The sequence below is a fragment of the Capsicum annuum genome, chromosome 1 (assembly GCF_002878395.1).
Source record: "Capsicum annuum cultivar UCD-10X-F1 chromosome 1, UCD10Xv1.1, whole genome shotgun sequence".
Lineage (NCBI taxonomy): Eukaryota > Viridiplantae > Streptophyta > Magnoliopsida > Solanales > Solanaceae > Capsicum > Capsicum annuum.
The window spans coordinates 5,448,814-5,464,301 of record NC_061111.1 but is presented as its reverse complement, the minus strand read 5'-3'; the positions used below and the strand labels follow the sequence as shown (position 1 = coordinate 5,464,301).

The 15,488-nt window shown below is 34.3% G+C and overlaps 1 protein-coding gene and 1 long non-coding RNA gene across 2 annotated transcripts in view; one reads left to right on the top strand and one right to left on the bottom strand.

The window, feature by feature from the left end:
* The window catches only part of LOC107865722, a 14,033-nt gene extending 7,383 nt beyond the window's left edge, over positions 1–6,650 (top strand). Inside the window, exon 3 of the long non-coding RNA XR_001672708.2 lies at positions 6,271–6,650. This is a non-coding gene — a long non-coding RNA (uncharacterized LOC107865722). The remainder of the gene's footprint in view (positions 1–6,270) is intronic.
* A 1,620-nt stretch (positions 6,651–8,270) lies between these two features.
* Positions 8,271–9,531, bottom strand: LOC107858149. Its single transcript, XM_047409754.1, has 4 exons — positions 9,442–9,531; positions 9,006–9,170; positions 8,649–8,741; positions 8,271–8,414 (listed from the first exon to the last, which is right to left on the bottom strand). The coding sequence occupies exons 1-4, from the start codon at positions 9,529–9,531 to the stop codon at positions 8,271–8,273; spliced, it is 492 nt and encodes a 163-aa protein (XP_047265710.1).
* Between the last annotated feature and the right edge of the window lie 5,957 nt (positions 9,532–15,488).

The following is a 15,488-nucleotide window of genomic DNA, read 5'->3' as shown; positions in this document are numbered from 1 at the left end:
TTGGGTGAAGTTAGACGCGATCCCAATAAGTGGTATTAGAGCCCAGGTTCGGGTGTGTCGGATAGGTGGTGTCTTGTGTCGAAAGTCTTCCTGGTGAGTGGTGGTCAGGCGGCGTGTCCCGTTGGGTGACAACGATGGTAAAAGATATTTGATAGATCACGACGTGTCCCACTGGTTGGTAGTGGCGGTACAAGATGGTTAGCTAGATCAAATGGATTATCACTGAAGGAGAGGTCACAAGTGATATGGTCTTGGTTTGAGGGGAGGATTGTTGGGAAGCAAAGCAATCCCACATCGGAGAAATAGAGGAAGCATTTTCAATGTCTAAGAGTCTTACCCAACTCCACTAGTATGAGGCCTTTTGGGAGGTGCCCGCCCAAAAATAAATTCATGAGGGCTTGGCCCAAAGCAGACAATATCATACTAGTGCGGAGTTTAGGTGAAGTTACACGCAGTCCCAACAGAAACATCAAAAAAAGACCTAAAACTAACACCTCCTTCTAATTTAGGTAAGCATAAACTTTCCCAACTCACCTAATGTCTACTCTTCTTATCCGTGGTGTTCTTCCAAAAAAACCTTAGTAAAGATGCTATATATGTAAATGCCTTATTACCCCTTTAGGAGGATCGAGTGCTGATAATAGATGTATAAGGATGCCTTGAAGAACATGATTAATCAATACAACCCTTCCTCCATATGAAAGATACTTCCCTTTCCAACTCTGAACTTTGTTGCCTATTTTTTTTTACAATAGCATCATAGTAACAAATTTTATTCCTTCCATAAAAAATAGGACAAACTAAATAAATAAAAGGAAAAGTACCTTGTCTGATATTAGTGACTTCCTTTATTCTTGATACTATTCCTGCTGCTACCTTCTCATTAGTACAAAATACACTCTTATTGAGATTAATAAGTTGCCCGGATGCTGCCTCATACTTCTTCAAAACTTTCATCATGAGCTTCATAGATCTCTTCTCTGCTGATACAAAAAGTATAGTATCATCTGCATAGGCAAGATGATTAATCAGATCACTCCATTTAGGTACCCCAAATTCTCTAAAATCTTTCCTTTTATTAAGTGCATTAAGACCCCTAGATAAAGCCTCGGTTGCAATAATAAAAAGGATAGGCGATAAAGGATCATCCTGCTTCACTCCTCTGGTGGATTTGAAAAAATCTTTGCCTGACCATTGATAAGAACAGAGTACCAGTTATTGGACAATAATCTGTATGTCATGTCAATTACCACCTCACTGAAGACAAACTTTCTGAACACCTTTGAAATAAATAACCATGAAAGCCTATCATAAGCTTTAGTCATATCCAGCTTCACTATCATATTGGCTATTGTAACGCCCCGAATCTAGTACCTGGAACGCTACACAGTGCTCATGACCCCAAAGGACCACATACTAACCCATGATTGATATCTGTGCCTGTATACTGCATGATATACTGTATAATGCGGAAACATGAACTGAAAGGCCGTAATGTTCAAACTATAACATATCTGATAAATCATAACATATGGATGGGGTATGAAATACCCAAAACAAAACTGTCTAACATGATAGTCTGAACAACTTCTAACTGACTGAACTTGTCTGAATAAGGAGTTGATGGGATATGTCCCCAACTAACTCCAACTACTGAAATAAATTAATTAATGAGATAATAAAAAGATGGTCATGTCCTCAAAGGATGAGGACTCACTGCTAACTCTGATGCTGAGACTGGGATGCTACTGATGCTCTGGAGCTCGTTCTTCTAAACCTATGGTATAAAACACCATAGCGCAAATGCGTTAGTACTTTGAATGTACTGGTATGCATGTGAGGTAGGCTGAATGCATGGGGTTCATATGCATGAGCAATACTAGCTAACTGACTAATATGGACGTGAGAATACATGCATGAATACATAGTAACTATATCTGAGATCGTGATAACATGAATTTACCGATGACTAACATGACTGATAACTGAGTTCTGATGGCTGATATAACTGATAACATGAGTGACTGTATCTGACAGTCCTGAATCTGATGGAACTAGCTGAGTTCTGTACTATTCTGAATTGACTGTATCTGATAGTCCTAAATTCTGTAACTGAAACTGTGGGAAGTAGTTATCTAACCGACATACCCCTAATACATCATTATGGCTGAGTTGGCATCCAAGCCGTAACCCTAATTGGAAGGGTGTCAATACTGCGCCACTGGTAAGGACAATCTGTGAGTAACCCTCATATAACAGGTAACTCTAGTGAGAATAGTGGGAACCCTCATATAACAGGTTAAGACACCTCATATACCCTCATATAACAAGCTATGATGTCTCAACCTACGTTGGCTACGTAGTTCTGGAATGCAAGGATTGCTTCTAAAAATCACACCCTCACTCCTTGGTTTCACTTGGTGCTAATTCCTACTCCCATCTAAATAGACACTGATCATGGATTACCGAACTGAACTGGACTGAATTAACTGAGTTCCGTTGACTGACGGAATAGTATTAAGATTACTGAATTTCTGAGATTTCCTGAGTCACATGACTGACTGAGTTCTATGGATCATGGCTTGGCTGAGGGCATCGTGAAAACATGACACTGACTCTAGGTACACAACTATATTTTTTGGGGAAAAATACCCCAGGACTCGATGGAAGGAAACTGACAAGGCATGACATTCTTGAATACATGACTAACATCAACAATCCATAATACAATAATTGAAGATATTTCATGGGCATTTGATTATCATAGCTTGGTACGTGAATAAGATAGCATGTATACATAGCATGATTTCACATGGCTAACTGATGAGCAATCTGACAAACAATTTCAATACATAAGAATAGCATGAAAGTCATTTTGGATTACAATTAAGCTATAGTGCATAATTTCTATCCTCTTAGGCAATTTACCAAAAACCTTGCATGCACCCATAGGGCATAGGCCTAATCATCAAATTGACACATTATAAATAACTTAATTTATGGATTTCACTCACTTGCTAATGTAGTTTCATGAAAAACACATAAATATTCCAACTTGGGAATCATATAACAAGATAAACATGATTACAACCAACCCACAACATAAATATCATGATTCATAATTTAAAATAGGGTTCTTGAGCTTTATGGATGAAAGGAATCCATAAATCAACACAACACATACCTTAGTTCTTGGTTTAGGGAAGATTGACGGAGAGACTTTCTTGAAATTGAATTCCCAATTGAAACCCTAGCTTGTTCTTGAGAGAAAATTGAGAGAAACTAGTATATTTTGGGTGAAAAATGGCTAAATCACGTGTTATTGGGTTTAAATAGGGGTGAAAAATTGACCCTTTTAACCCTGGACGCGTTTTTTAATCTCAGTAAAAATTTTCCGAACTGGATCCCTGGCACGACGCGGCGCTATCGTGCCGTGTCACTGGAATTTGACAACTGGGAAATTGGGGGATGGCGAGATGCGGAGCCATCGCGTTGCCACTTCGTTTGCGACCTGGAAGTTTGGCGAGAAGCGGAGCAATCGCGCCGAGACACTGGAAAAAGGACAATTGTCATTTTAGCTTGTGGCGCGGCGAACCACTGACCAATTTGACACAGTTTTACGACATGAACTTGAAATAGTCATAACTTCTTACCCGGTAATCAGATTTGGGCGAATCTTATATCGATGGAAAGCTTATTGAATTTTCCATATGACAAAAAGTGAAAATCTTAAAAAATTTTCATGGAATAAGCATCATTCAATTTAGAAGATAATACTAGACATTCTTGAGACAAAATTAGTTAGGAAACTTCGGGGTATTACAACTATTTTGGTCCTTAACCTGATATCTCTAGTGATTTTCTGTGCCAGTAGAATATTTTCCACAATGCTTCTACCCTTAATAAAGCCTGTTTGATTAGGGGAGATAAGCTGGGGTAAATGAACTACTAGTCTTTCATAAATAACCCTGGAGATGATTTTGTTTATGAAGTTACTGAGGCTGATGGGTCTGACATCAGAAAAGGTATTAACTTGATCCTTTTGGGGAAGTAAAATAAGATTTGTATGAGTGATAAATCTTTGTAACTCCTGACCCCCAAAGAAAGCTTGCACCACCTTTAATAATGTCTATCTTGATAATCTCCCAGCATACTTGATAAAACAAGCTTGTAAAACCATCCGAATCGCTAACAATTTCACCTTTGAGAGAAAACACTGCAATTTTAACCTCTGATCCATCAAGACCTTTCATCAATTCCTCATTCTGATCTTTCTGTTATCATTTCTGGTATGTCACCCAGAATGTTAAAGTCTTCCTGGAAACAGTCTTCAGTGAACTGTCTTTTGAAAAAGTTAACTGCTGCATCAGCCAATTCTGTGTGATCTTCAATCCAGATCCCTTCTGTTTTTTGGATCTTATTTATCAGTAATCTCTTCCTTGGTTTATGGAGGGATGAATCTATCCACGATTCATATTTAATCCGAGGTTTTTTGTTCAATCTCTAAACAAAACTTGATAGAGAGTATTTTTTTTTTAATGGACCTTTTGGGGCACAAATTCAGACTACTCAGGCCGCAAAATGAGTATAATATACTAGGTGAAAAACAAAAGAAATAATGTTAGAAGTATTAGAAGATGCACACTTACACGAGCAATGTACGATGGTACATCATAAATAAGTCCACCATAAGAAGAGCCAGGAAGTTCCCCATATAAAGGTATTGCAGTGTTTATATGTATAAAACCTGGACATCGAGTATTATAACAAGCCAATCTTCCTGCTTATCGTCAAGAAACATTAGAATATTGATTAATAAATTGACTTTCAAGCAAATCATAACATAATTAGTTTAACTGCCTGAAAATATGTGTATAATCGTGTATGAGTGTCTCCATAGACAAGTGGACTCACCTATATTCATTAGGAAAAACACAAACATAAGTTTGTTAGGTAATCGACGATTTAACACAAGGGAATGATAACTGTCTGATTAGCACATATAGGCCGACGCGAGATTTAAGGTCAGTAGATGCAATCACACACAGATTTATATATAGCTCAAGTTGAAGATACCAATGCATATTGATTAGTGTTGTAAAATTTACTGTCTAGCTAACTTGTACGTTGTCAATTCCATTTCGAACCTTTATACGACCTTCACTATATGGTAAGGTAAGGCTGCGTACGATACACCCTTGTGGTGGGGCCCTTCCCTGGACACCATGCATAGCGGTAGCTTTAGTGCACCGGGCTGCCCTTTATACGACCTTCACTATATGTTGAGGATTATGCAACCTTAAAATTGCTCCTGCACGCCCCATTTTAATTCTTAGACTATGGGATTAGCACCGTTGCAAACTGAATTATGCAAAATCACAACAATTAGAAAATTAAGTGTCTATATGGGGGCTAATTACGAAACAATGTAATATTATCAACAAGTAAATAACCAAACAACAAAGTCAATGTCACATGAATTACCTTATTTATTGAGACTTTTGAACACAAGATGAACTAAATACTCCACAACTTGTAAGGGATTTTATACTAATCAAGATAGGATAAACTCGTTTTAATGCTACAAGTCTGATATTTGACCTTGGGATATTTTATTTAATGCATTAGGACCAACATGATTCAGAAGTTGAAATTTTATTTGGACATAAAATTTAGATTTCTTAAACTGATTTTTTTTCTTCATAAACATCATGAACATCCAAAATTTGTGAAAAGTAAAAACTATAAAAAAATCTTCAACTCTTATCCAGTCTTACCAAATAAGCAAACTATAGCTCATGATATCGGAATATTCTAAGGTGCACATTAATAAGTTACACTTCTTCATAATGTTTCTTTTATAAATAAATGATTGCAATAACTTGTAATGAATTTCTTATTTATCCCATTATATATCTTTTGTACTAAAATATTCTTCCTAGAACGTATCGTTTGATTATCAAAAATAGATTGGTAATACTTTTCAAACATATTTTATATATTAGCAACTTTTAGTCAATCAATCCAAACAAGTTCATAAAGAAAAGATTTTATTTGAGTACTCAAAAAGTAACATATATGTTACATATGTTCACCTGGTCCGCCATATGTCACTATAGCACCATTTTCAGGCTTAGAGTCTGGATATTGATTTACCCTATACAAATTTGGACTGGTTGCATATAATTTCACTGAAATGTCCTTAAAAGACTTGGCTTGATTATTTTCATTTAAGTAGGTACTATTCCTAAGATATGCATCTTTTTTCAGGTCTCCACTTGGAAAATAGCCACTGCCCATGGGAGGTTCTGGAACACCTCGACTACTATGTACAACTCCGCCATATTCAGCACCTGTTGCAAATCCATTTAAATTTGCAAAAATCTTTGCTCGCCAAAATCCAACTTCTATACTGTTAGAGTTTACCAAAAGCCACCAATCTCCACTTGACGTATCCTATAAATGGTAAAAGAAAAACAAGTCAGATAAATAACCAAAAGGTCAGAGATAATAAGATCATCTTAAAAGATAAATTACATGTCATTCAATATATGTGATAAAGATTTATTAGTAATCTAGAATAAATGATAAGTGATATGCTGTAACAAGTCAAAGTACAAGAATATATAGAGTATTTTCTTTTTAGATTATCATTGGATTAAAAAGTGTTTTCTTTTTTTTTTGGATGAATATGATGCTTCATCTGACAAAATTGCCGAAGGAATTCTCTTAAGGGGCGTTTTCCTTTTCAATGAGTTTTACGTGGCGCAGATTCAGTAAGTGGAGACTTGAGACCCCAAAACAATATGTCTTTGGACTTGGTTAGAAAATAGTGAACTAATTATGAAGTACAGAAAGATGAAGACTTACACGTGCAATATACAACGGTAATTCCTGAACAGGTCCACCCCACTTAGAGGGATTAAGTTGTCCATCTAAAGCTACTCCAGTGTTTATTTGTACAAAACCACGGCATCGAGTATTAAAACAAGCATATTGTCTAGACTGTGATCAGAATAAAAGGACAATTCAGAACATTAATTAATACATTGACTTTCAAGAAAGTAATAACATGATTAATTTTAATATAAAGACGTTAAGGGCGATACCTTAAAATATGTGTACATTCGTGTATGAGTGTCTCCATAGACATATGGATTCACCTAATTCATTTGAAAAAAAAAACATACATGTATTAGGTAGCATGATAAATGCTTTGATTGGCATATATAGGCTTATGTAGGATTTAGAGTTAGTAGATGCAATCACATATACCTCGAGTTGAAGAAACTAATGCAATTGATTAGTGTTGTATAACTTCTAGATTAATGCTAATAAAGAGCAAATTAAAGAACTTACTGTCCAACCAGCTTGTATGTGCTCGTTGCCATTTTGAATGCTACTATAGCCTGAACTAAATTGATGATCAGTAAGATTTTTTCGAGTATTATGCACGCTAAGAATTGCCCCTGTTTCTGCAATTTTGTTTGTTGAATTCTCTGGGATTCGCACAATTGCATGCTGAAATGCAGCAAAAGCACAACGTGTTTAGGGACCTAATGTAGTGTTATTGATTACAAAATAATGTAATGATAGGGACTTAATGATGATGCAAGAAGTATTGGGCTTTCTACATATTTGGTTGCTCTGCCAAAAATATATACATTCCCTAGCTAGCCGATATACATAAATTATTAAATTAATTATACATTGCTACACATATATGTACATATATCATACATCAGCAAACTATTTTTTTTGGGGGTGGATCGGGGGTAGCTATATTGTGCCTAAATCCCAAAAATATTATTAGGTCCTATAAAAGTTGTAGGCCAAAAGGCATAGACAAATTTATACTTCAGAGTCAACATGAGTTCAAAATGAGTGTGATCTTATTTACATAGTTATAGCGGAAAATAATTAATTTTAGTCGAATGGATAGAACTTGCCCTAAATCTACCTTAGCCAACAGGATGCAGTTAGTTGCTTCCAGGAAAATTTCAAAATTTAGTGTTTCATAGCTAGAATAGGGAATAATAAAAGCATATAAATTACCCTGACGTATCCTCTAAAACTCGTAGAGCTAGTTCCATCCAAAACATCGAGCTTTATATCCTGCATAGACATAATAACCATCTATAGGCGAAGAAAAATATGCAAAAGAATTTGTATTTTTGAAATTCAGAAAAGTGTTAGAATTTTTTTTACAGCAAACTCACATCACCATTAGGAGATGAATCATCTGCATCTCTAGTTTGTGGTAAGAATCCCTATCGTATTAGATCGTCTTTTGTAGTTCTTCTAATAGGAACTGTTCCAGTAGGACATCCTCCGCCTTTTAACCCTATGTTAAAAGGTCTATTAATGTTTGAGGAAGTGCCATCTCCTAGTAAATTGGGCAAGGTAGGTTTCATCTGCATCCAAAAAAGTATTAAGTTTTAAGAGTTGCTATAAATGTACAACAATATGTTTCAAAATTCATAACAACGATAATATAATCAGTGAAATTATACAAGTGGGGTCTAAAGAAGGTAGAGCGTACAGAAGCCTTACCCCTACCTCGTGGAGATAGAAAGACTGTTTCTTAAATTTGATTTAAAAAATTGGATTGTATAAACTTGAAATTATTGTATATAGAGATGTTATACCTCGAGATGAAAATCATGATTCTTCAATAGAGGATGATCGAATGCAGGTTGTTTGTAAAAGTCCACACAATCATATATTTCTCCATATCTTTCCTACTTATCAAATAGTAGCAATTAGTGTCCAATCATTTTATAAACATAGATGAAGTACAAACTATTAGATATAATATTTGTTGTGATTGTCCTTTATAAACATCTCAATAGCTAATAAATTACAATCAAATCGTAGTGTCATCAGTTTGAATCTCAGTAACCATTTGATTATTATAGTATAATAAGGCCTTTATTACTTTTCCATTACGTCAGACGAAATATATTATTTTTTAAAAATCTTTATAAGATCAATAGAGATTATACCTTAATGGTCTTGATAGCTGGCTTATTTAGAAGCTTTAATTGCCTCTCCAATTCTAAATCTTCAGCCTCAGATAGGCTTTGTCTTGCTTCAATTTTGGCATAGTTCAAGAGTAGTGAAATTGCAACCAGAATTCGTAGTACAGCTCTCAGATGCTGCAACAATTTCTAAAATTTGAGAAATAATTAAGCAAACATTAACTAGAAGAACTATCATAAGATAGAAGAAAAGAGTGGGGCTTTTGCCCTCCATCAAATATTTTGGCTTTTGACCACCACCTTGCACTAATCACCTAAAGAAAGAATTAGAAATATCTATAAATGACCGCCTCAATTCCATGGAAGCACACAACAAAACTTCAAAAGCTATAAACAACAAATTTTTATTTAATAATAGTGGTATTCAGACTAACTTTCGCGATTCTCAACTAATTTTTACGGAATATCTATCATCTCCATTAGCATTAGATACCGACAAAAACTTTAAAGCTGATGAAATGAATTTCAGAGAAGTTATCAGGTGTGACATGACGCTTGGATTTGGTATTTGTTACAAAATGCAAATAAATCTGAAACTACACAACATATATTTATACTAGTGGATGATTGGAAAATATTTATTTGTCTGGTGCTAGTCAAAATAGTAATAACTGTTACACAAATACAAATAAATCTGAAACTAAACAACATATATCTATACTAGTAGAAGATGGGAAAATATTCATTTGACTGCTGCCAGTCAAAATAGTAATATTACAATTTACTTTTAGATTTCTCATTAAGGGATTAAATTAAGGATAAATTATACAAAATCACAATTTTATTGTCCAAAATTTCTTACCTTTTAAATAATTACTTAAAATCTCAGATTTTATATTTTACTCTTGATACATATGAATAAAAACCATATCCTACTTTTACTCCACAATTAATGCATGCAATCTATTTTTCTTTGAAGATTTTTTTTTTTTCTAAATATTTCATCACCTAAAATTTCTCCCAAATTATCATCAATTGATATAATTTTCATCTCCTTTACTGCAATTTCTTCACCAATTTCATTGTCTTTTTTTTTTTAAAAAAAAAAAAAATCTGTTTATCAACTTTTCTTTTTATCAATTTTGAATTCTTTTTCAACTTTTAAGTCCGTACCCATTAAGAAAAAGAGGAGAAATTGAACAATTTGATAGTGACATATACTTTGTGATAGTGCTTCATATTTTTAATTTATTTACAAATGTTTGATACATTTAACATTTATTTGACAAATGTAAATTATTTATTTTGGTGTGAAATTGAATTTTCAATGGTTAGTGAGTAATTTTATGAAATATATCATTATGATTAGATGTATCATTACGATATATTTAGAACCAGATGTATCATTTACACGATTTGTGCCTAATTTTACTCCTCGTAATAATTGAAAATTAGTTACTTCCTTGTTTAACTAAACACTAAATTACAAATGTATCACAATGCATATGACATATACTGGTGATACATATGACACAATGCATATGACATATTAAGTCAATACTGGTGATACATATGACATATACTTTGTGATAGTGATTCATATTTTTAATTTATTTATAAATGTTTGATGCATTTAACATATGTTTGACAAATATAAATTATTTATTTTGGTGTGACATTGAATTTTTAATGGTTAGTGAGTAATTTTACGAAATGTGTTATTGTGATACATCTGGAACTAGATGTATCATTATGATACATCTGGATCCAGATGTATCATTTACACGATTTGTGCCTAATTTTACTCCCCGTAATAATTGAAAATTAGTTACTTCCTTACTTAACTATTCACTAAATTATAGATATATCACAATGCATATGTATCAAGGCTAAAAATATGTATCACAAATTTAAAAAATCTGGGATATGATGTACAAATTGTTATAACTCTTAAATATTCCGAAATTTATGTAAGTTGCCTTTAAATTAATTAGTGTCGTGAAGTCGAGACTCTGGTCACAACGGATATCTCGAACCATGAAGGCCTAAGATACCCCTTAGTATACCATCCTAAGCATAATTCATACAAAACAGAAGTGGGGAAGATATAATGTAATTCAAGAAAATCTTATAATCAAACTTTGTCAATAAAGTTATGACAAAACAATAACTAATCCTAGCGAAGCCTCTATTGAAGAATAACCGTCTAGGCCTGGACAAGGTCCTCGGTTGGACCACAAACTGAAAGAAATGAACATATGAATATAATGCCTCTCGGAAGATGGATGACTCACCAATTCTGACGTTCCGAAGGTTCTACGACTGTGATGGGCAGTCTCAGAATCTACATTATGAGACAATGTAGCAGTCCAAGGACGGTCAATACTTGAAATGTATTGGTATGCAGAAAAATCCACAAACAACATGTATTTCATATATAATAATCGATAGCATTGTGAAAATAATTTAAAATAATAGAGATTAAAATACACGGGCATAATTAAGAAGCTTCAAACCATTCTCGTAACAACATCGGCAACACTCTTTATTTTTAATTCTGAGCTAGACGACACACCCTACAATTCTGATTACTCACGGGCTATATGGCTCCGCCATTTACTCAGTGGTCAAGGCCCCAATTCAAGTTTTCCGCAAGGATTGTGTAATGCTCCGAGACTACTCCTGAACGTCACATGGTGCTCACAAGTGATCCCAAGCTAATCCTATACTGGCATGATGCTTGAGCTACTGATTAAAATATATAAGACTGAAAGTAACACATGAAAGAGAAGTCTTTAGTTGAACATACTCAAAACAAAACTATTTAAAATGATTACAACTCTGGTTATACAAAATAAAACTGAAATCAAATACGTCAACTCTACTAACTGTCTATGAAGCCTCTACTAATATTGACTCTAGGTAACTGGGACATGACCCCCAACTATCCCTAATCAATACGACTGGATAAAGAAAATAAGATGCTTTTTGAACTATGATTGACTCGAGTCCTTGAATCAAAAGGACTCACTACCTGCTGACTGGAAGCTGCACACTGTCTGATTATGATGTGTGGGCTACAACTGGTACCTATATTATGAAATAATGTAGCACATAGACATATATGGATCAGTACTTTTGGAATGTACTGAGCATATGGGGATGAATGCATAAGTAAATCAATAACTGAATGTACACATAGACTTTAAAATAATACATGCTAAGTGTAGATTACTCACCTTGAGCTTGAATAAAACGAAAGCTGTAAAATCATAAACATGAGTAATGAAGCATAAGGATTCCCATAACCCAACGTGGTGCTAAATACTATTCCCATATTACTTCTATGCTCTTACTTTAGAAAATCCACCTTAAAACAACATAAGAATTTATATAATGAAAACCAGTTATACTTTTCTTTGTTTTAAATTACAATCAAAATGAGAAAATGTGAATTTCATGTCTTAGCTTAGGATCAAAAGATCAATTCTTTCTTTAAATCTTAATATAAACTTGTCAAAGAATACTTAAGAGCATAATCTCCTTGAAATCTCAACACTTAACTTGGGGCTTAAAATTTCATGCTTTAAATTCATGGTAATTCAAAACCAAAACTTCATGCTCAATATAAATCTTGAAATACTTCAATAATATCAAGTTAAGATAGTGCAAATCTCATTCATAATATGAATCTTATAAGTTAAAGCATAAACATAAGCAATTCTTAATATACTTAAAGCTTTAAATCTCATGATAGTCACATGCTTTAAGAACATTGAAACTTGGGTATGAACCCTAATTAAAAACAAGTAAACTGAATCTTAAAATTATGTAATTTGGCACAAGGGTGAAAGGGTACCCTTGTTCATAATCCCACATACCTTAATAAACTTGACTTGGTGGAGAAACCTTGACCTTGAAAGCCTTCGAGATGATCTTGAAAGCTTTCTTGAAAATTCTTGGATTAGAGAACTTAAATTCTTGGTTTTTCTTGAAGAGAAGATGATGGAATGGATGAACTTGGGGATGATCGATTAGTGTTTGTTCTTGAGAGGAAATTGGAGAATTTTGGGCAAATAATTCCTTAACTGAAGTTTTAACTCGTGGATTTACAAATTGGGTTGAGGTGGGAAAAGACTCAATTGTCCCTCAATCATTTGAATAAAAAATTCATAACTGGAATGCGGATTAAAGGCTCATCGCGACATGGTCATATCGCGATGGCTTACTAATTTTGATGAAAATGATCATAACTTTTTGTTCGGATATCGAAATAAAGCAAAATTGGCATCATTGGAAAGCTAATTAAATTACCTATAATTTGGTGGGTTTTGATATGAAAAATATCATGTATATAAAAAATTATATACATTCAAAGTTGACACTTGAGAGAATCGAATACCAAACTTTGGACGAATCCAAGGCTCTTATCTCAACTTTATTCTAAGTGATTCCTATGAACACTCTTCACCTCATAAGCACTTCACACACTATAATAAAGATTATGACACATGCATTCTAATTATAAATCAAGAACTGGATGAAAACACCTTCTCCGCGATGCGATGTACGTGCCAAAGGGAATGTCACCGCGACGCAGCCCTATCACGGTGACTTGTTGGATTCGTGATCCAAACATGACCCAAACCTTATCCGAAAAATTTGAAAATCTCCTGAGACATACTTCTTACATCCCTGAACATGAATTAACTCAAAAACTAACGTCTCAGGGTTGGTAAAAACTAAATGAAAATCCTCGACGTTTAGGGGTATTGAGAATGGCTAAGTCCTCAATACTTAGTGAAAATTTCAAGCCTTAAGTCCCTTAAGCATACAACTAATAGTTGAATCGAGTTAGGATAAGTATGAGGTATTACAATATCTCCCCCTTAGGAAAATTCATCCTCGAATGAGACTGACTTGGCTGAAATATTAAGGAAAGACTGAGATGATGCACAGGACACTTACAAACTGAATCATGACTGAAAGCTTATACTCAACTATACATTCCACTTCAAAACTACACTTCATTTGTGGCTACTTAAAATATTCACATTGGCACTGATAACTGTATCAACTGAAGTCTGAGCTGAACTGAATTCTCTCACTATGTTCAAACCTACTTGAATCTACAAAGTGCACACATAGCACAGTAATACTAGTCTGAATCATGAATTCAATACATCGTCCTGCGTTTTCACAACTCCTCATCTCAAGAATAATTCTTATTATCACTTCAACTACGTTCAACCTCTTACTAGAAATTTACTAACACGCAATGCATTCATCAACTTATACACCAACATAACATTCAAGCCTATCATTATAACCACATATGAACTTCTGGAAAAACACCCATAAAGTTATCTTTCTCATATTCTCTAAAACCTATATCAATAACAACTTTTATGCACTACCCCAAGAAAACACACAAAAAATTTCAACTAACCATGACATGTCTCAAAAACTTGGCCTCAATATTACTTCACACTTACAACCTTAGCTAAAAACAAGAATACAATAATTTTTTGTCAACAAGAAACATTTACACTCTCCCATCTAAACAACTGTTCATAATCACTATCTTGGACTAAGAAAAGGTCACTGAAAGGTTAGAACATGAGGACTGAAGCATGAAAGTGTAGACACGTAATTTTGTCCCTCCCAAAAACCCAATTCATCCATTTTTACCTCGTGTTGTCATACACTCTCACCCACATGATTATCCCTCCATAAAATGACAAAAAATAATAATCCCCAATAAATTCTATCTTGTTTTAATCCTATCCTAACCAACTTTACACCTCAACCTAACAACCTCTCCAATAAAATTAGGACACCTTACCCCCTACCTCACCCCTAGGCAGCCCACCCCTCTCTCACATTTTTATTCCTTTTGACCATATAAACAATTAAAAAGAAGGGGGAAGATTTTCTTCTTCAATAGACAATACATATCTTCAGAGAAAAGAATCAAAATAGAAGGGGGATTTCCATCATTATTTTTGGTTCATATACACCAATATAGAGAGAATTTCCATGGTTTCTTAGGAGAACACAGATTCATCTTTTTCAGGTTTTTTTTTTCATTTTCACGGAATAGGCGCAAGCACACAACTCACAATTCCACACTCAATAAAAAATCACAACACACTCACAGTAAGAGGGAGAGATCGAGAGAGCTTCGAGAGAAGAGATCAAGAGAAGAGAGAAAAACGATGGGTTGACTGTTCCAGTGATTCTTTGCCAGAAAAGCGCCTGCTCATAGTACTAGTCGCATCGTCTTTCTCCGATTTACGTCGTCATCAAGTCGTCTGAGCTTACCAAAGCTCAAATTGTACTGGTTTTCAATTTTTCTATTGGATTTTTGAAGCTTCGGGTTGACAAAAATAGAACAAATAGAGTTAGATCGAAGTCGAGATTTGGTTCTTTGGTTCGAGTTTTGTTCGTGTCGTGGTTTGAATCAAGGTTTCTGGCATGAACTACGTTTTGTTCAAACAGGATGAT